This window comes from Zeus faber, assembly GCF_960531495.2.
Source record: "Zeus faber genome assembly, chromosome: 2".
NCBI lineage: Eukaryota > Metazoa > Chordata > Actinopteri > Zeiformes > Zeidae > Zeus > Zeus faber.
In genome coordinates, this window is record NC_137189.1 from 48,894,926 (window position 1) to 48,917,497 (window position 22,572).

The 22,572-nt window shown below is 44.4% G+C and overlaps 1 protein-coding gene across 1 annotated transcript in view; it reads left to right on the plus strand.

Moving 5' to 3' along the window:
- nt5dc1 (5'-nucleotidase domain containing 1) overlaps positions 1-20,165 on the plus strand; it is a gene marked incomplete at its 3' end in the record, with an annotated part of 63,770 nt that extends 43,605 nt beyond the window's left edge. The window contains exons 9-12 of the mRNA XM_080024648.1: positions 2,860-2,981; positions 10,646-10,819; positions 13,533-13,701; positions 20,053-20,165. Of these exons, the coding sequence (XP_079880774.1) occupies positions 2,860-2,981; positions 10,646-10,819; positions 13,533-13,701; positions 20,053-20,165 (578 nt within the window). The remainder of the gene's footprint in view (positions 1-2,859; positions 2,982-10,645; positions 10,820-13,532; positions 13,702-20,052) is intronic.
- Positions 20,166-22,572: the final 2,407 nt, after the last annotated feature.

Sequence of the window (22,572 nt, forward strand, 5' to 3'; positions counted from 1 at the left end):
TCAGTATTTATTTTAAGCATTTTATAGCATTTCATTTAAGTATTTACACAAAAACAGAGTTTTTGCTAAATTCAGTCCCATTGCAAAGGAAAGCAACTGGGAAACGTGCGTGACGTAGACAGTCCCTTAACTCAGTTGTGTTTAAATTCATACGAGCAACAAACAAACAAAAATAAATAGATTAAAATAGAAACACAAGAAAACCAGCGCGGGAGTCGGGAACCTGCCCGGAGGAGAATTAAAATAAACTCCACTCTGATTCTCTGAAACCTCTTTTCCACTGTGCAAAAAACCCGGTAATCTGGCTTTTGTCTTTCGTGGGAAAAGTTACAATCGGCATTCAGTCCCGGGACAAATGACCCTGCGGTCGTCACGGGTATTTGTCGGCTCCAGCTCCGATCGGCAGCGATGGAAACATGACAGCCTGGCAGACACGCTCATTTTCACCTCGACAGTAAGTGTCAGGCGTGTATCATTCAATCATTTCATATCTGATTAATAATCTAAAATCAAAAGCTCCGTGGGGACCGCTCCGTGGGGACCGCTCCGTGGGGACCGCTCCGTGGGGACCGCTCCGTGGGGACCGCTCCGTGGGGACCGCTCCGTGGGGACCGCTGGAGAACCCCTACACTCCCCAGCCGGCTCCGAGCCACTCCAGCACCGCCCCCAACCCGTCCTCCGAATCGGAGTGTCTCTGCTCGCCCCCGCCGGCAGGCCGAGCCCGATGCCCGTGCACCACTTAGGTCTACGTTTTTTATTTAACGTACAAGTAAGAAACTAAGGAAACAAAATAAATTCCACATGAAAGAATATGAAGGAGATTCCCTTTCTGTGGTCATCGTTGATTCAGAATACACTTCACAGCGAGAGGGTTAGAAGAACACAGTCACAACAACAAGAGGGAAAACATTAGTCATGTTTAGATGCAATACAAAAACAACACTTTTACACAATGAACATTAAAAAGAATCAAATAATAAATCCAAAACAGTTCAATGCTCAGATTTTTCCTGGTGGATTAAAAAAAAAATCATCCGTCATTGATGTCAATCGATTGATTGAAGTTTCTAATTTATGATTTATTCGTCGATCTGCCCAAGCCTAATTCCTACCACCGTCAGACGGGGAACACTACACGTGGCCGTCGCTCGTACGCTGAGCGGGGAGGTGGGGGAGGTGGGGAACAGCGATCTGTGGAGAGAAGTTGGGAAAGAAAGTCAGTGTCACTGAACTCTTCGTCCGGGCAGTCAGACTAGTAGAACAAAACAAGACAAACTAAACAAAAAAAGACCTACTGCGACGCAGAACAAAAGATCGAATCCTGTTGTTGTTCCTCACGCTGCACGTCCGTCAGATTGAGTCCAAATCTGAGTGATTCTGTGAAGTCTGCGGGGATCTTAAAGACCGGGGCTTTTTTGCCAGAGTTTCCCAGTAAAAATGATTCTGTCCAATGGAATGTTTGGTGATTACCCGATATTCTTGGTATGTGCGTAATAATTAGGGTGTAGACTCTCGGGCCTTATCCTGCAGCTTTTCAATAGGCTGGGCTTCAGGCTGAAACGTGTTTCTGCAAAGATACACTTAAACTTCTTGGCATTTAGATGCAAAGAGGCAACTTCCGCTTGCAAACCGGCTTTCAAACCTCCAAAATCTGTGTCTTCTTGTGCATCAAACAAACGCTGAGGGACGGAGCCAGTAAGGAGATCTGGTCGCTTTGAGGTCAGACAGAAACCCAACACAGAAGTAAAACCCATGTCTAAGCCGTAGTACACAGGGTGTTATAGGGTGTCTTGTGTTGCCTCACAAGAAGGTTGTGGGTTGAAACCCGACTGGTGCCGCTCCGTGTGGAGCTTTCATTTTCTCCCCGTGTTCAAATGGGTTTCCTCCCGCCCTGAAGACAAGCGTGACAGGTTGACACAGGTTGCCGATGCCCTTGACCAAGGCATAGATCTGGCTCTAGATCTGGGCCGTCATGCTATGACTACAGATGGAAGGGTTACGATTTATTTGACAGTTAAGTTTTAGGACTTGTTTTCCAAGTTTGCCCATTCCATTTTCAGTTTTATTTTATGTTTCCTGTTTATTCTAACAAGCTCAGAAATGACACTGTCTCTTTGTGCCCCCTTCGATGGTACATGCAAGTACAGTATGCTCACGCTTGTGCCAGGTGCTTTGCACCACTCTGTGCGTGTTCGCAAACTCTCAGATGCAGAAAAGTGTTTATGGCTCATGTCAGATTTGATTTCAGGATTTAGGGAGACTCTCTTGTAGTGGTGCACAGTCGTGAAAGTCGGATCAGATACCGGGATAAAATAGGCCGTCGGTAACAAAGAACGACATGCCCCGTACAAAACTCTGACACCAATGATCTTTAGGCGGGGCACTAATGTATGGCAGCAGTCCTGACCCCTCTGCTAGTCGGATTTTCCCCTCCACTACTGTGCTGATGCAATAGTTTTCTACTGTGTCAGTCACAGAGTTTAAACCTCGGCAGAAACGCCCCCCCCCCCCCCCCATCAAAAAAAACCCCCTCTCCCTCCCCCGGGAAGAAGCCGAGACGCAAGTAAACACAGTGCGGAAGTAGCTCCAATTAGGCCTTCTCCACTTTTTCCCTTTTCCTCATTGAGACTTATCCCAGCTGTAGGAATGTGGTCTGCTATGAACCCACTGTGCACATTATTACAGGTCGTCCCTCCTGTTGTGTGATTCTTGCGGCCACGCTGGTGAGTGTCGCCGAGGGACATGCTTTGCTTTGGTTTTGGTTTGGGCCGGAGAGTGTGTGCGGTCATGTCTGCTCTTGTCCTCTGTTTGGCTGGTCCTCCACTGACCTTGTGGTCGGCCTCTGTCTTCCCTCCGTAGTGAACGATGTGGAGGAGAGCGAGGGACTCCCGTCCCTGGAGAAGCCCGGCTGGTATTCCCAGGGCAACTGGCCACACCTCCACGAGCTGCTCAAGACCATGACGGGGAAACCGGAGCCCAAGGTACGCCTGCAGCGCACTCTGCCATTCACAACGTCTGGAAAAGTATTACGTCCATTCAGCAAAAGGTTTAGACATAAAAAGTATATTACTAAGTCTGAAGGGTATTATAAAGATCGGTCCCCAGGAGGACACATGCAAAATCTATAGAAAGTTTTGATGCATTTTAGAGTCATAACTAGAATTAGGTTGACTTTCTTAATCCCCCAGGATCAAAATCATTTTGCTTATTATAGCAAATATTAATTTGATGGATGATGTTGTATTTATTCTCCTTCTTCTTTAGGATATGTCTTGAATTTAGCCAAAATTGGCATTAAAATATCTTCAATTTTCGATATACTGTAAGTATGGGTGATATAAGTTTGATTGCACATACTTATCTTGCTTCATTGTTCTCTGTACACACGTACATAGAGATCAATCATTAAATGACGGGAAGATCAATACCAAACAGGTTCACGTATTGAGGCTTTTATTTGCCCACAACCCTTCAGTCCGTCGGCTGTTTTATGGTGTTGACAGAGCGTCTAAGTGTGCACGTCGACATGAACAGCTCGCACGTGCACTTTAGAGACAATTCATCACCCGGCTCATCTGACGCACCGCCAGCAGCCAGGGACCGCTTTAATGAGGCCCACGTCGGGTTATTTGAGACTTTTTTTCCAAGAATAAATGAAAGAACAAAGAAGGATTTAAGGAAAGTCTGGTGAATGAGGTCCAAAGTGCCGTCCGGACGGTAAATAACAGACTTTCTTTATTCTGAAAATTCTAAAAAGAATGAATTTAGGAAAAGTGAATGCCTTAGAATGTATTTAAAAAAGGCTGAAATTGGTTTTGTTGTTTATAATTTCTAACAAAGCCTTAAGGGGTATTTTGGGTTCGGGGCGTTAAGGGACCCTGCAAATGTTGCTGGTTTCTGGGGAAATTTTGATTTTTAAATCTATCTTAGGCTTGAAACAAACAACAGTAGAAAAAAAAAAGCTTTGCCCAAAATAGGTTTTGGAATGGGGTTTTTCCCCTCTACATTGCTGTTGAATATTGGAGATGTTGTAGCCGCCTTAAAAAGGACATTTCTTTGCTGAAACCAGGTGCCCCAAAAACACTATTAAACTATACACTTTTAAAAATCTGCAGTAAAATAATCAATTACAGTAAAACAAAATCAGTAACAGTAAAAGAATCTCTAATTGAATAATATTGGCGAAAAAGGAAATCAGTAAAAGATGAAGGCTTAAAAAATAAAATAGTACTTTATTGTTTTATGTGTAAACAAAAATATAAAAAAGTAATTCAAACCAGAACCCGATCTGGAAGACCTGCCAGCCGACATGCGGCAGCAGTCCGCCCAGGATGCTGCTTTGAGGCAGCTCCAGCTCCGGATGCTCCGGCTGCTCCGGGTGATCTGGGCGCTCTGTCAGACGGAGCAGAGACCGAGGCCTTCGCCGTAAATCACACGATGGAGGTTTCACACGGACCCCAGGCTGCGTGCACCCGTTGGCACGGCGGCAGCCGGCGTGCCGTCCGCCAGCGGGCGGCCTGGGAACATCATCTGACAAACAGAGGATCTGCCGGGTGTCCCTCCATCTGAGCCTGTGTCGATGAACATTCAGCTTCGTATTTGGCCCATTAAGGTCGCTGCTACTGTCCTTCAGCAGAACGTCCCAGTTAAATGCACATTTCAAGATGGAGACCGCACACAAGGCTCCATTATGCAGTTGAAAATGAGCTGAAGGTAATTCGGGTACGATATATCTAATGGCAGCATTCATGTTTTATATTGTACATGGTCCCTTACAAGTTCAATTCCAAATTTTATATAATTTGACAACCGGGCAAGGCAGTAAATTGCAAAGTTGGTACAGGAGAATGAAAAAAAAAAAGTAGAAAAATGTAAAAAATGGCAGAGAAAGGAATACATGAATCGATAGACAGACAGACGGATGGACGGACGGACAGACAGACATAGAGTATGTACATAGATATGTAGGTATATACTGTATGTACATAGATAGATATGTAGATAGATGAAGTTGGATGCAGTTGTTCAATAGATTCAAACTGGCCTTTAAATGGAACCCATTTTAGTATTTAAACCTGAGCTTGCTACAGAGAACTCAAGCTCCTTCTCTCCTGTTTCTCTGAGCGGTGGTTTGGGGCTGGTTTCCTACAGAGGCTTTGGTCAGGTAGAGGGAGGCTAACTTCACCCTTTCTCCCTACCCCCACACCCGCTCCCCCAAATCCCATCCAGAGAGTCACGTCATCGTCCACGTCCTCCCTCCCTCCCTCAGTCAGACCCGGGCCTCAATACTCCCTCTGTTCCCCGACCACGTGGAGAAAGCTCCCTCGGAATGCAGTGTCAACCTGCACTTAAGGGGCTTCTGGAGTGTGTGTGTGTGTGTGTGTGTGTGTGTGTGTGTGTGTGTGTGTGTGTGTGTGTGTGTGTGTGTGTGTGTGTGTGTGTGTGTGTGTGGTGGTGGTGGTGGTGGTGGTGGTGGTATAGTTGTCTCCACTTTCACTTGACGGGAGTGGATGCAGGTGGGCTGAGCGGAGGCCTTTTAGGGGGGATTAAAATCCCCTCTGGGCCGGAGGTCAGGTCAGGACCCAGGTGATGGGGGGCCGTCAGAGGACCCGGCGATGGGAACGTCCAAACAACATTTAATTCCAAATTTGAATCTTTAATTATTATTATTTTTTGGCCTCCTGGGAGCTATTATAAGGTTTTTTTCCCCGCGGGCTTATTCTATCGGATATATGAAGCGCTCCGAGTGTTGTGACAAGACACGGAGGAAATGTGAAATTCTTCCACTAAGCCAAAGTAAAGTGGACCAGGATATTGGACTTCCCCCTCTCCGTCCACCACAGTTCATGAAGACTGCAGGCCTCTGACAGATCACGTTAGATGAACCATCACTTTCATTCTATACTGTAGTTGATCACACAGAAAGATAAGTCGATTTATACGAGGGATGAGGAGAAGCTTAGTAGATGGATGCATAGATAGCTAGATGGAGAGATGGATGGATTGATGGATAGATGGATGGATAAGTCAATGGTTGGATGGCTAGATGGATGGATGGATTGATCAGCAAGGACGCAATTATTATTTCAAGCTCATCGCTCATTTTGATGTGAGTTGGGCCCCTCCTGCCTGGGCCCCAGACCCCACACAGGGGAGCACAGCGGCTTCTTTTAGGTCCTCATGTCGGGCCTCCGGGTGGATTTACCTGCGGGTGGGTTCACCTGCGGGTGGGTTCACCTGCGGGTGGGTTCAGCTGCAACAGCGTTCCGTCAGATGCTCTGATAACAGGAGACAAAAAGGACGGAACACGCTGAAAAAGGTGTTTGTTTCTCAAGTCCATTTTTAGAAATCTAGTATTTATGTCAAAATATATAGAAAATGTGTTATTTTGGGTGAACTAAAGTATTTCTAAAGGAAAAAGCGAAATGTTCACAAGACATTTGCTACAGTAACATTTTGATCCTTTATAAACATATATTGTAAAATTGTATTACTAAGAAATAGAACAAGTCTGCTTGTTCTTTTGAGTTTCTGGTATATTTCACATACCTGTGGTCCCTAGCTACTACCAGCCTTTGAATATTGTTGAATACTATACTACTAGAACACTAGAATACTGAAAGAATACTGCTGGGATACTGTTAAAACACTTGTTAAAATAAGGTCAGAATACTGTTAGAAGCTTCAAATTGTGATATAATACTGTTAGAACGCATTTAGACATGGGCAGGGCTCTATCATATCAGTATACCACTGAAATCCTGTGAGAATACTATTAGAATAATAGAATCCGGTTAAGTTCCAGTTAGTGGAGCTCCTCCCACTGCCGCCTAATGAAACTGTGTCTGCCCCCAATGAAAGCTGCTCTATAACGCTTTGCCTCTGTGCTGGAATTCCTGGCCCCTGTAAATATTTACCAGACTGATCCAGTGACTCTGGCGGCTCAAACCGCGGCACAGCGATACACGCCGAGCGGCAGCACTGCCTTCTGGGTTGGATGTACAGCTGTGGCTGGTTCGGGGAAGGAACCGTTGGAAACATGATCCCTCCAACCCTTCCCAGGAGGCCCGCCAGCCAGCATGCTGGATGCAGGCCTTCTGCAGATACAGCAGAAGGTCTGTGGAAGGTCTGTGGAACTTCTGTGGAATTACCAGAACTACGTGTCTTTTGGCCGTTTGCCTCGTAGAGCACTTTGAGAATTAAACACCTTCTCAATCCTGATATCAACCACATCAATATAAAGCTCCTTTCCCACATGGAATCAGCAACATCGCTGGATTAAAAAATATCCGGCAAAGGCAGTAAGTAGTCATTCCCACATTGGCCTCCTTTACGGAAAGGTTCCGTATGGAGTCTGTTCCCACAGAGATGACTGTTACGGATACAGTACGTAATGGGTTAAGGTTAGTAGGTTGCAGTGTAGATGGGATCGTTTGGACATCTGTTGGCAACGGTCGTACAATCTGAATCCGTTTGGTTTTTTTCCTGGCTCTCAGAGACCAGCGCTTCGGTTTCCACCTCCCCGCCCCTACCGGACAGACTCTTCCCTCCCCTGACGGAGCGTCCCCGGACTCAATAACCGTAACCTAATGTTGTTAAATCAGCGTGATCATTTTGTACCTGTCCTCCACTTTCTGCCTCCAGTGAAGGAACGTTCTCCACCCATTCTACCGCTCCCTGTCCGCTTGTTCTCTCTCCGGCTCCGTACTCCGGTGCAGCCGGCAGGCAAGCGAAGCGCTTGTACTCGATGTCCCCGCACCCATCCCTAACTCTAAAAGACAAGTCTCGGGTCTGAGTGGCATTTTTTAGAAGAAAAAGTGGAAAATTTAAGAATATAAAGACCAGTCTCCGTAAAGATTGGACATGTTTCAGTTTCTCGTCTTTGTAGCCCAGCTACAAAATAAAAAATAACTTTAAAAATTTGTAAAAAATAAACGTTCGTAAAAACCCACTGTTTGTGCTTTGCTGGTATTAAGATTCAGCTCCGCCACTACTTTACGTGCTTGTCCTGGCAATGTTACTGCTCCCACTCACACACACTTCCATTCACAGCCGTACCGGCATTTTCCCAGAAATAATTCTCGGTCGAGAGTGGGGAAATTATGAAACGACGGGGCATCCCATCCATTTCCTTTCCATATAACGCCAATACGGAACATTGCCAGTAGATTTACGCCTTTCAGTGCAAGTGGTAAAGGGGCCAAGGCAGCGGTTCCCAACCTTTTTGGACTGGCGGCCCACTTGAAAATCTCAAAAGTGTTGGCGGCCCACATCCGACCAGAAGTAATACGGGAGCCAAACAGTGCGTTCTCAGAGGACGTATATTTTAACAGTCATATGCATGCTCATACATACAGTGCAGTAGTGGTAAACAAAGAGGTGGTTTAAAAATAACCCTACGTCTATGGAACTTTGGCGTAACGTTAGTAACGTAAAACTAACACTAACAGGAGCGCGTTAATATGAACTCACCTCATGAGAAGGCTGATGGTGCATGGCAGAGACCACCTGCTGGATGTCTGGCTTAAGGGACGACGGCCTCAGGAGAAGATCTGGATCAACATTCACTTTATTCCTCTAGTCCCGCAAAGCCATAAGCGGCGAAAAGCCAGTCTCACAGAGATACGTCGTCGGGAAAGGCATCAGAAATTACACAGCTCTGTGGGACGGGTCGGGATTTGCGTTCTCGGTGCCCGCACATGACGTTTCCGTGACTTTCTTCTCTTCCTGATCCTCCTCGAGTTTGTTATCGAAAAATTCAAGCGGCTTGGACGCGTCCTGTTGGTGTTTTGTCTGGAGGTGACGGTGCAGTTTCCATGGCTTCAGAGCTTAGTTTGATAAAATCTTGGAACACACCACACACAGCAGTAACGTTCGTCTTCTGTGCCTGTCCAAAAAATTCCCAATGATAAGCGCTTTTTTTGTTTGACCGCCTTTCCTTTTCAGTGTGCCTGATGCTGCCAACCATCCATTTTGATTATCACCGCAAGTTCAAATATGTACAGGTGCACGTCGATTCTGGTCCGGCTTGGACCTAGTACGCCCTAAAATAAGTTCCTATCGATCAGTGATGATGCATCTTTGAAGGTTTTAAAGAAAGGTTTTAGTATTTTTTTACATTTAAAAACATCATTTTTCTTTTATTTTTTCAATAAAAATCAATGTGTTTTGCCCCTGATTTGGTGGCCCACTTGCAATACCCCCGGCCCATAGGTGGAGAATTGCTGGGCTAAGGTCTAATATCACTGTATAAATAAAGTTTGGTGCAACCACATCTCCTCCCCCTCAGTGTGAAAAGGATCCTTTCAGAGTTAATCCTCCATTACACATAAAAGTTGTGCGTCTAAACCCAGCGCTGTGCAGGTCCCTCAACGCTGCTCAATATCAATGGTGCTTACGTTTATGAACTCCTCTTGATTCGTCAAAACAACACAGTGACGCTTTCCAATTTCCGTGCCCCTCGATATGAACGGATTGTGCCTCGCCATGTGCTTGTTTAGTTCCATAAGGAAACGGAGTACAATAAAATAACCTTCATCTAAAATAAAACACACTCTTTCCCCGCGTGTCGATGTATCAGCCGACACGGAGGGATCTGAGGTTTGGAGGCAGGACGCCCGTCACTGGTCTGGACCTGCCCGGACCTGCCTATCTCTCCAGACGTGGAGGACAAAGGAGGAGTTCTGCTGCGCCGCGATGGGCTGTGATGAGTTTTGCAGGCCCTTCATGTCTGGTCTAGCTCCCGGCCCCGGGCGGGTGGGGTTTTGTGGGGGGCCGTGACGAGACGCATTTCAGCCTTATTGGATTTGACGTCTGCTTCAAACTCTGGAGACGGTGACTCGGCACAAATGTGCAACTCTATCACAGTGCTCCCCCTGAGGCCTCGCGGGAAGCGGCTGCAAGGTGTGCAGGATGTGGCCGCTGCTTAAAAAGCATTTGCACAAAACAGTGTTCAACACCCGAGATGTTATTTGGATGTATTTGTAATGGTGTCTGTTTGTTTGTTTAGTTCCCCCTATTCCCCTCGACTTTTCTTGTGCGATGTGGATTTTTGTAATGTGCCAAGTATCATGGTAAAGGCCCAAACTGATGTCATATTGACTTTAAGGCAGTTTGCTACTGTCGTCAGCGCGCCCATTTTACTTTTATGACTCTATGACTGAGCATTTTCCTAATGATAGCTCACATTTTTGGATTTCACAATTATCCCCTGGTCCCGCTTACAATTACGAGTTTGCATCATGTCAAAGTTACTTAGTTTGACCATATTTGTATGTGTTAATTCCTGGAATAAACTAGGACAGGAAAAGTGCAAATAGGATGGCAGCATTGGCTGAGCCACGGTCCGTCGTCATGCGGTCCATTGTACCCGTCCTGTGATCTGTGTGAACACAGCCCAGTCACACTAGGAACTGCAAATGACTACATTTCTTTACATGTCTTTCCATTTTCTTTCTGTCAGTTGCTACGCAAAATAAACACGTTGTGGTTTATAGTTGCCGAGCTACTGAATTTGACAGGGACCTTTGTCTGACAAATTAGCTCTGAACTTGTACATTTGTTGCCTTTGAGACAAGTCTCCCTTCCTGTGCCGTCTTCTTTCACTCCTTTTACCTGCGACACACCTTCGCTTTCACCTGGACAGGTGGTGTATTTCGGGGACAGCATGCGCTCTGATATGTACCCCGCCACCAGCTTTGGGAAGTGGGAGACGGTGATGATCGTGGAGGAGATGGAGGGCGAGGGCGTCCCCAAGAGCGACGCCGCCCGGACAAATGAGGCCCAGGCCGAGCCGCTGGAGAAGAAGGGAAAGTTTGAGGTACGTCCAGAAGTTTGCCCGCAGCTGTTTCCGCTTAGCCAGCGCACCCACAAGCCAGCCTCCGGTCTCCAGTTTCCCTCCCGTTTCCCCTCCAGTCCCTCACTGTTTCCATCCAGCTTCCCTCTAGTTTCTTTCCAGTTTTACTCCAGTTTCCTCCCAGTTTTCCTCCACTTTCCCTGCAGCTTGCCTCCATTTTCCCTCCACTTTTCCTTCCAGTTTCCTTCCAGTTTCCCCCCAGTTCCCTTCCAGTTTCCCTCCAGTTTCCTTCCAGTTTCCTCCCAGTTTTCCTCCACTTTCCCTGCAGCTTGTCTCCATTTTCCCTCCACTTTTCCCTCCAGTTTCCTTCCAGTTTCCTCCCAGTTTTCCTCCACTTTCCCTGCAGCTTGTCTCCAGTTTCCCTCCAGTTTCCTTCCAGTTTCCTCCCAGTTTTCCTCCACTTTCCCTGCAGCTTGTCTCCATTTTCCCTCCACTTTTCCTTCCAGTTTCCTTCCAGTTTCCCTCCACTTTTCTTCCAGCTTTCCTCAAGTTTCCTTTCAGTTCCCTCCATCTTCCCTCCAGGTTCCTTCCAGTTTCTCTCCAGGTTCCTTCCAGGTTCCTTCCAGGTTCCCTCCAGGTTCCCTGGCTGGAAGCCACCGTGTGCCTTTTGTAGAAAGCCTGAATATGTTCCTTCTCATGAGAACACATGCAGCCCCTGTGTTTGTGTACTGTGGTACTGTGCCTTTGGTTTTCTGAAAGGCATTGTGGCAAAGTTTTTTTTATTTTTTTGTTTGAGGGAATTACAACCTTGTAAGAACGCTGCGGTGGTTTCGGCGTCATTCCACTTTCACCTCGAATGTGCAAACTTGTAAAGTGATGCATGTTGGGGCCGGTCCCCGTCATACTCGACCCAGGGGCAGGTTATGTAACACTGCAGAATGTGGAACCCGGACGCAGGGGAAAAGGAAGCTGGGGAGGGAAACGCTGTCAACCAGGGTGCACGAGTGTCACGTCGGTTCTGTTTTATCGCCGCAAGAGGACATCACAGCAGGATGGTTGTTTCAAACAGGCTGACGGGGAAAAAAACGTTGAGTCAGCAGGAGGTTGGGCTGTCCTTTCTATCTTTCCAAGGGAGAGTGGGCGGCGGGTGTTGTCCTTGTTTTTCCCCCTTTTATTGGACGGTAACTGGAACGAGAGCGGCTGGAATGTGTGGGACAAATAAGCAGAAGATAAACAGTGGAGCAGACACGGGTTAGATGTCGAGATAGAGAACATTAAGGGTTCTTAGCTGCAGTTGGAACCAGACGTGTGGGTTTCATGTGTCATCACCCAAAGGTCAAGTCGAAACAGGAAACCCAAACAACGGCGTGGGTTTGAGACGGGCAGATTCATTTGACAGCCAATTCATATATACGTTTGGAATTATTGATGGGCCACCCTGCATTGTCACCTGAGTCTTGATCCGGTTTCATGACGACAATCTCAAGTTTGGCATCAAAGTCCTCAATGAAGTGTGACGTTTTGAGGCTTTCGCCGCTTGGGTGGGGTCTCAGTTCCTCAAGATCTACTTCTGTGAAACAAGGACTTTGGCCGACATCACAGTCATCTCCCCAAAAAAGCAAACTGATGCCGGAGATAAACAGGCACAAGTAAAAACCGCTGCACAGTGTGTGGCCAGCAGACACCTTGAAAGTGGATGGTACCGCAGATAAGAGCTTTTCTGCGTCACATTTGAAAGTAATCTGTTCTCGGTTTAGGCTCTATTGCATTCTGCTTTTTTTTCCCCTCCCTTACCACATCCTGTCTTTGAGATGTTCTGCATTTATCGGCGCTACCACAGCGTGTTTGACATATTGACTTAGCGCTGAACACGGTGAGTAACAGGAAGAGGAGTTTCCAGGAAAAATGACTTATTCACTGGATCACGACTGGGGAAAAAAAGAAAATAAATAAGATAATAAAACAAAATGCCTTATTACTTACGCTAACAGGTTAGTTTAACAGGGAATAATTACCAGTAATCATTTCTAGTCATTCCCATAATATCACATAAATATAATATATATTAAACAAATGTTACATTTGACAATATTATCCTTGATTGATCCATGCCACCACGTCCTCTAGTATTGAGTAGTATCTTATTTCTGGCAAAAGAAAGAAAGTGTGAAAGTGTTGTTTTGGGTGGAACGAGTGTTCCTTTCTAAATTAAACAGGGCAGTTACATAATTAATCAAATTACTGTGAGTGCAATTGGTTCATTACTAGATACTGTAATTTGCGACAGTGACATTTTGAAACCCGTGATGACATTTTTTCAAGTATATTTAAAAGAGCTGTTGACCAGAGAGAGAAGAATCAGAACCAAAAATCTGTTGATTCCCCCAAGCACGTTGACATATACGAGGAATTTGTTGTTGTGGTGATCGGTGCATTGCCGTACAGACAATTAGCATAAAAAAAAAGGAAAAATGGCCAAAAATAAAGACTGTAAATAACCAAATATATAAAATACAGAACATACAAGTTCAATTCTATGCACATGAAAAATTATAGGTATTTTCATTTGTGGTATATGTTTATATGTGGTATATACAGTATATATGTCACACAAGGTATTCATTATTTCTATGCAAATGACCAAAGACTGACATTAACTTTTTGCTGAAGTTGTAAATATTGGCATCGTAACACCGTCTACCAATCAACTGATCAATGAACTGGTGCTTTCCACCAGGTCCAGGGCATGAAGACGCCCTCTGCCTCCTCCGACCAGTGGGGCTCCTACTTCGTGGACATGCACCGGAGCGGGGGCGGCGACGAGGAGAACCAGAAGCTGACGTGGTGCTGCCACAGCATCCACAAGTACAGCGCCATGGCCATCCCCAGCGTGGAGCACATCGCAGGTAGGCTCCAGAGGCTGCACGGGTGGAGCACATCGCAGGTACGCTCCAGACGCTGCACGGGTGGAGCACATCGCAGGTAGGCTCCAGACGCTGCATGGGTGGAGCACATCGCAGGTAGGCTCCAGACGCTGCACGGGTGGAGCACATCGCAGGTAGGCTCCAGACGCTGCATGGGTGGAGCACATCGCAGGTAGGCTCCAGACGCTGCACGGGTGGAGCGGGTTTGTTCTGCTTAATGTTGATGATCAGTGTTGGATCCACCATGATGTCACATCAAAGCCCTGAAGTAACATATGTATCATGTTACTACTGTAAAACCCTCTACTCTACTCTACCTCTACTATAAAACCCTCTACTCTACTCTACCTCTACTATAAAACCTTCTACTCTACTCTACTCTACTCTACCTCTACTATAAAACCTTCTACTCTACTCTACCTCTACTATAAAACCCTCTACTCTACTCTACCTCTACTATAAAACCTTCTACTCTACTCTACCTCTACTATAAAACCTTCTACTCTACTCTACCTCTACTATAAAACCCTCTACTCTACTCTACCTCTACTATAAAACCTTCTACTCTACTCTACCTCTACTATAAAACCTTCTACTCTACTCTACCTCTACTATAAAACCCTCTACTCTACTCTACCTCTACTATAAAACCTTCTACTCTACTCTACTCTACCTCTACTATAAAACCTTCTACTCTACTCTACTCTACCTCTACTATAAAACCTTCTACTCTACTCTACCTCTACTATAAAACCCTCTTCTCTACTCTACTCTACCTCTACTGTAAAATCCTCTACTCTACTGTAAAACCCTCTACTCTACTCTACCTCTACTATAAAACCCTCTACTCTACTGGAAAAACTCTCTACTCTACTCTACCTCTACTGTAAAACCCTCTACTCTACTCTACCTCTACTATAAAACCCTCTACTCTACTGAAAAACTCTCTACTCTACTCTACCTCTACTGTAAAACCCTCTACTCTACTCTACCTCTACTATAAAACCCTCTACTCTACTCTACTGAAAAACCCTCTTCTCTACTCTACTCTACTGAAAAACCCTCTACTGTCAAACCCTCTACTCTACTCTACTCTGCCTCTACTGTCAGACCCTCTACTCTACCACTACTGTAAAACCATCTACTCTACTGTAAAATCCTCTACTCTACCTCTACTGTAAAACCCTCTACTCTACTCTACTCTACTGAAAAATCCTCTACTCTACACTACTCTACCTCCACTATAAAACCCTCTACTCTACTCTACCTCTACTATAAAACCCTCTACTCTACTCTACTCTAAAACCCTTCTCTCCCTCTACTCTACTCTACTCTACTGTAAAACCCTCTACTCTACTCTAAAACCCTTCTCTACCTCTACTCTACTCTACTGTAAAACCCTCTACTCTACTCTACTCTAAAACCCTTCTCTACCTCTACTCTACCTCTACTGTAAAACACTCTACTCTACTCTACATCTTCTCTACCTCTACTGCCAAACCCTCTTCATTACTCTACCTCTAATATAAAACCCTCTACTCTACCTCTACTGTCAAACCCTCTACTCTACCTCTACTCTACCTCTAATGTAAAACCCTCGACTCTACCTCTACTGTTCAACCCTCTACTCTACTCTACCTCTACTCAACCTGTTCTCTACCTCTACTGTAAATCCTTCTACTCCACCCCTAATCTTCCCCAACTTTACCTCTACTCCACCTCTACATTCCTCTACTCTGCTATAGCTCCCTGTACTCTACCTCTACTCTACATCTACGCTAGAGTAGTACATCTATTTTTTATCTTATTCTATAAGTATTCCACTTACTGTATTACGTTTTAGGAGTCAGTTAGTCGGTCTATTAGAAAGGAATTTTCTACTTTTTATTTTATTTTATTTTTGTACTTTTTCCTAGGACTTCTTGTGTGCTATCACCGGGTGCGTTGCATTACATTTCACTGCATATATGTATGGAAGTATGTATATGTATGTGACAAATAAAAATCTTGAATCTTGAATCTTGAATCTTGAACGCTACCTCTGCTCTACCTCCACTCTGCTATACTGTACCTCCACCTCTACTCTACCCCCTCCAATATCTACTCCACATCTACTCAACCGTCCTCTACTTCCACTCTACCTCTACCTCCACTCAACCACCCTCTACTCAACCTTTACTCTATCTTTACCCTTACACTCAACCTCTACCTCCCCCTGCTCTACAATTTCTGCCCTACCTCTGCTCTACTCTACCTCCACTCAACCCCCCTCTACTCTACCTCTACTCCACACCTACTCTACTCTACCTCCACTCAACCCCCCTCCACTCTACCCCCATCTACTCTACCTCTACTCTACCCCCATCTACTCTACCTACTCTTCCTCTACTCTGTGGGTCTGTAGGGAACTGAGGAGAGAAGACACCATTTTGGTCAATGTTTTGACAAAAATAGAATAAGATATGATTGGATTGGCTCCTTCATCGATAACAGCACATTGTAAGACACCTTGTCAGACATTGTTTTGTTTGTTTTCATAGGTGTTAATATTTGAAATTGATTAATGAGACAATGTCGTTTGCAGAGAACCAGGGGCCGCTGGAGCACGGCGACCGGACAGATCTGCCAGCTCACCTTTAATTTGCTGTCATACACATTTATAAATTGGTCTGGCCTTGGCAGGCTAGAGCCGCTATAAACCTTTGCAGAGTGGAAGTTGTCTATGTGATCTGTCTAATATCCTGTCCAGGTGTTTTTAAAAATGTATTTTAAACAGGAAGTTGAGGCCTACAGTTTATCTTGAAAATGATTTCCTGGTTTTGATAGTGAAATTAATTCACTCGGCAGGGAGAGATCCATCCCCGTTGCAACAGCCCGCCGTTTTTGGCATTAAGTGACGGGAGGGTCTGCATGACGAAGATCTTTTTACGTCCCGAAATGTTTGGAATTTGTGTTTCAGTTGCCAGCTCAGATCTTGAAATACATCTGAGAGTGATTTCATGAGCGTTCTTGGCTGCGGCGCAGGGAACGTGATCGGCAACACAGCAGCTCCTCTCTAGCACTTTACAACCTAAAAGGTCAGGTTCACTGTGTTTTCACCGTGCTTGAATTCAGTTCAATGGGGCAAATATTTAAGGCTTCAAAAACGTGAAACCTCCCCTTTCGAAAACGAGATAGTTTTATGTTGTACTGGGGGGCAGAAATGCTGCAAACCCTGCGTTTTACCAGGTGTTCATGACTTTGCTGTCTGGCTCAAGGACACCCCAGCAATTTTTGCAAAGAGCAGCTTTTTTGGTCTTTGCTGTTCTCCCGCTTCTTTAACTGCTTCACAGTGATGTTTTTTTTTCATTAACTGGGTCGCGAATGCAAAACACTTGAGATCCTCCCATGCACGGTGCACAGGGTGTTATTTTGAGGTCATCGCTACGCGCGGACGTACAACACACGCAATTTTCAATATTCCATGCAGAGTCCACTCAACATTTTAACGGAATTTCAACCCTAACTCTCTGCTTGTTCTCGCTGGAATGAGTTCCCAGAAGTTGCCTCATCGGTTTTCTACTTCTCTTATGAACAGTCTTAGTCTTTTGCGAAGGAGTGAGAGTGAAAGCGTCTCCCCTTCCTGCCGCCAACAGATGTTTCCGCTTAATATACCGCCGTGGTTCTGACGACAGACCGCGACCAGGAGAGGACAGGTCCTCATCAGTCTGCCCTGAAACCCGGGTGAGGGTCAGAGACAACTGTTGCTGTAGCGATGGCCGGGCATCGAATCGGACAGGATGTTAAATGCAGTTTAGTGTTGAATATTAAAGGAGAGGTTCTTTTTCTTAAAGCGAGGACCTGTTATATGTCATGCATGATTGATTCATTTGGTTTTGTTTGGGTGTCATAGACAGTTCCATGCAGGGAGCGTGAAACTGTCACGCTCATCTCACACTGTCACGAAAATGCATCATCCTTAATGCATGGTGTGCATGATATTAATAAATATAAAAATAAAGGTTATTATTATTATTATTATTATTAGGAGCTCCATTGAAACATTGCACACTTCCAAATATAAAAGAACGTCACATCAATGCAACCCTCAATTTTGTGTCTCTGCAGGTGTCCTTTAGCCATTATTTCTGAATAACTATTCCAGTTTTCTCAATCCATCTAAATTGATGATATCCACAATATGATATCCACATATACGGTATAATGTATTTATAAATACAATGTTGAAAACGACATGAACTGAGACCTGTAATATTGGGAATGTTAAAATGGTCCCAGTGCTTTGGAAGAGAAGCCTCCAACAGACTTAGCGCAAAAAGGAGAAAAAAAGCTTTTTCTTCACTGCAAAATAATATCATATAATAATAATAATAATAATATTTCTGCTTTTTTTCACCTGCATGAATACATCGGTTAAAATGCTGCAATTCCCTTTTGAAGGCATAATAAATTTGTCTGTGTGAGCTTCCTGTTGTGAATGAGAACATTTATTATTCTTCACTGAAGGTGACGGTGGTTTTCCTCCCCCTCTTCTCTGCTGGGGGAGCTAACGGCGTCGTTCAAACTTACTCCAGCTACGGAGACACGTTGAGAGCCGCTCCATCGCGCCGCCGGTCAAACGATTTAAAAACAAATCCCTCCTTAAAGTCGGGCGTTCTGCGCCTGTTCTGGTGCGTGTGCTGCAAAGAACCGCAACTCAGAATCAGTTTACTCCGCCGGGGACATTTGCACACTGTATACGAGGGATGTGTTCTGCTGAGGTCCGGTGCTTCACACTGCAGACCATTAGCCTGGGGGGGAAAAAGCCTAAATTGAGAATAAAAATAATGATAAAATAAAGTGACGTAAAAATAAATATATAATTGCATTTTATTCTAAAATTGTAATTAAATGTTACGTTTTAAAATGTAAAATACAATTTAACTGTCAAATATATATACAAATAGCCAAAGAGACAACAGAAATAGTCAGATATATAAAGACTGTGCAGCAGTTTTCACAGCTATGAGAAGCAAAACAAAATGTTCACATTTTTAACCACAAAAAGCCTTCATCACTGATGCTTCCTGCCTCCTGCGGAGCCGAAGCAGAGATTAGAGATTTGGAAAGTTTCTGGTTTCCCTTCAGCCACACCTTCCGCCGTTTCCTTCACCATTTTCACCAAATTATTTCAGACAACAAAACTCTTTCAAAATAAATATATATATATGTTATATATATATATATATATATATATATATATATATATATATATATATAAAATATATATAATATATATATTTTTTACCCTCCCCACTGCCGCACCTCAGAAACCTGCCCCGCCCGCCCCAACGTGCACGTCCTTGGTTTCCGTCTCTACATCTACCGATCTCCGCTGGGAATAAAGGACTTAGCTGCTGAAATCACCAAAAGAACCAGTAATCTCAAAGACATTGTTTTGGATATTAAGGATATTATAAAGGAGCACCGCGCACAACGGGGACGCTCTCTCGGTCACTCTCTCATCTCGCGTCAAGGTGGAGGACAGACTCAGTTATAGGAAAAGAGAAAAGAAACCTTTGAAATTCCTCCATATTCTGAGGGTCGGGCTGCTTAGCGTGACACACGCAATCTTTGCAGGAAAGATTGGAAGAATAGAAGGGAGGACGTACCGTTGGTCGACCCACGGTGTGAGCAAATGGCTTGATGATGTCATTTCCTCTGTGTCATGTGACACCCTGTGTTGTCTCTTGCTCTGCCAGGCTCCGTAGCTTTCGGTAACAGGGTTGCGCGCATGTCGTGGGACCCGACTTCACCTCATAATTACTATTATTTAAAAATATGCTGATTATTAAGCTAATTGTTTTAACAATTACAAGAGACCTATGTCAACAAAATCTTTGCAAAAAAAAAAGTCGATTTAAAACTTATTATAACTGTTTTTTGATATGCAAGTGGGTCATCGAAAAGGTGGGACCAGAGAAAAATACCATTTTAGGGGTTGCTCCAAAGCTATTTGGTTTTTTAAATAATATTTTGGAACCACTTTATCAACTACTATATACACATTTTGTCCTAGGAGAAGTATATTTACACAACAAGTGCATGTTTTAGTAGTTTGTGCACAGGTTATTTGTTATTATTTCATGGGTGGGACAGAAAACATCTGGAATGGAATGTCCCTCTTCCCATTTTATCCTGTAATGACTTGATGATTGATGCAGCATTTTAACTTGTACATCTCCCTTGATTTGCACTGGTTTTATTTGGTGCTGTCACACCTGAGTTTCCCTACAGGGACTAATGAATAAAGTGTGATCTGATCTGATCTTATCTTATCTTATCTTATCTTAGATCTCCCGCTGGACTACAAGTTCCCCCGGTTCTCCCCTGACAAGCCCTGCACCACCGGCTACTACCCCCGGCCTCCGGATTCCCTCCTCAAGAGGTGCCAGAGTATGTCGTAAGAGGTGCCCCGCCCGCCCCCTCAGGAGAGAGGAATGTGCCTCCATCTTGCCCGTCGTCGGCCTGCCCCCCAAACCCCCCGAAAACCCCCCTGAACCACCCGAACCACCTGAATCACCTGAACCACCTGAATCACCTGAGCCGGTCCATTTGTGAAGCACAGGAACCCCTCCCCATGTGAATGTACGCCTCCGCCTCTCTCTGTGACATGCCTCCATCTAACTGTCGTTTCGTGGTTTTGCTGTTCTGTACACGTGGAAGTATGACCCGCAAAAATAACTCTGTGTGTGTGCGTGCGTGCGTGCGTGCGTGCGTGCGTGCGCGCGCACGGCAGTGGTAGTGGTGAAATACTGTACGTCGTGGAAACCGATCGTTGTGTTTGAAGCCCCCTTGTTTCGCACCGCCAGAGGTGCGAGAATTTATATCCGTCGTATTTAAAGGGACACTCCGCTAAAAAAATGAATTAAAACAAAAGGGATACTCCGGTTTTTGGGGGGACATTTTTGTATGTATTAATCAAAGGTGGATAAATGGTTATGCAATCTCATTCTAAGATAAGATGTTATTTTAATGGTTTTATTTTTTCACAAGATGTACAGTATCTCTCATCTCTGCCGTATTTCCCCAATTTCCAGCGAGCTAGGCTAGCTGATCCCATTTGCAGCCATGCACTGCGCTAACAGTTAGCATGCAGCCCGTCGCTATCGCGGTGCCGGACGCACAGGGATGAAGTTGGTATCGACCTTCTCGTCTGAATCTGGAGTGTCCCTTTAAGTACACGAGTCAACTGTGCAGTGAAATATTTATGTTTTAATTACATAAAACTGTAAAATTATTATTATTTTTTTTTATTATAAGCAAACGTTCCATCCTTTTACTCATGGAGTGATTACCTCAAGAGCGTAGCTGAGGCGGAGCCCGGCCTGTTCCCCGTTCGTTAGTCCCGTCGAGGAGTCCCGACCCCCCCAAACGCAGACGGTATCTGTGTAAAACCCGGTGTGTTTACCGAATTATTACACTGTCGTTGTGTACGTTCTCATTTTACTCTTTTTTTTGTTCGGCTGTATGCATTTTAGTATCTGGAATAATAACAGCTCTCATGTTTTCCGCCCCCTTGTGTCGTTATCCAGGACATTGTACATACACAAACGATGGAATCCTGTTCTCTTTATCGTGCTGTGTCGAGAAACAAAATAATCACAATAAATCACCACAACCCTGGCGTGTGCGGTACTGTTCTTTACCACGGACGGTGAGGGGCGCTCTAGATGTTCTTTGTCTCATTTTCGGTGCCAAAAGTTAAATGTTCTCTTTGAGTGAGTGTGCAAGAAAAAGAAAAGGTGAAACAAAAGTAAATCAGCAGTTTGAGATTCGCTTTAACCGACTTCTGAATGGCTGTTTCACTGGTGTAGGCACTGTGTAGACCAGTTTGTGCCATAATAATAATAATAATAATAATAATAATAATAATAATAATAAAATAATAATAATAATAATGACGAATAATATCAAGAGGAGCTTGCAGCCGTAGTGATTGTACCGACCTGGTCTCATCCGGCTCGTGGCCCGTTGGCCTCGTGTCCAGTCGTCCGTGCTCTTAGGTTCTGGGAAAACACGGGGAGGGTCCAGTTGTGTGGTGTGGAAGTACTGTCAATCAAATAAAAGCTTCTATGATTTTGGTACCTGCGGCGCCTTGTGTTGTGGTGTTATTTGAAAAATGGATGGAGCGCACGACACTGAAACCCTGAAATATATATAACATTTAAAAAGAGTTTTTCATTTTACATTGATCCAGTGACTCATTCCATGTCATTTGGGCTCTAACCCGGTGTTTCTCCAATGGGGGTACTGCCGGGGCAACACTGAAATGAAGAACAATGTGTTCGAATGTATTGGTTATATATGGTGTTTCAAAAAACACACACGCTGCACATACTGTACAGTACATCATTCATGTTCATTTTATTTTATTTCTCCCAATGCCAGAGGCTGGTGCTCAGCTGACACAAGATCTTAGAGCAGGTACACCACTAAAAAAAGGGCCTAATACGTCGTCAACAACAACAACAACAACAACAACAACAACAATAATAATAATAGTAGATAGTGTATTATAATTTATTATTATTAATTAAACTAGGTTTAAACCCTGTACACATTGTTCTAATAAGTCTTATTTCATCTGAGGGTTTTTAATAGTATTTTTTTTTGTATATTTTAATAGGCTGCATATGATTTTGAAAGAAAACTACGATTTGAAGAAAGGGAAACAAATATCGATTCAAAAATGCAGGAGGAAGAAAGAACAAGAAAAATAAAAATAAAAATAAATACGATTCGGAAAAACTGACAAAAAAGCTGAAGCGAGATCGGGAACGTAGGGAAAAAAGAAAAAAAACATTTGATAAA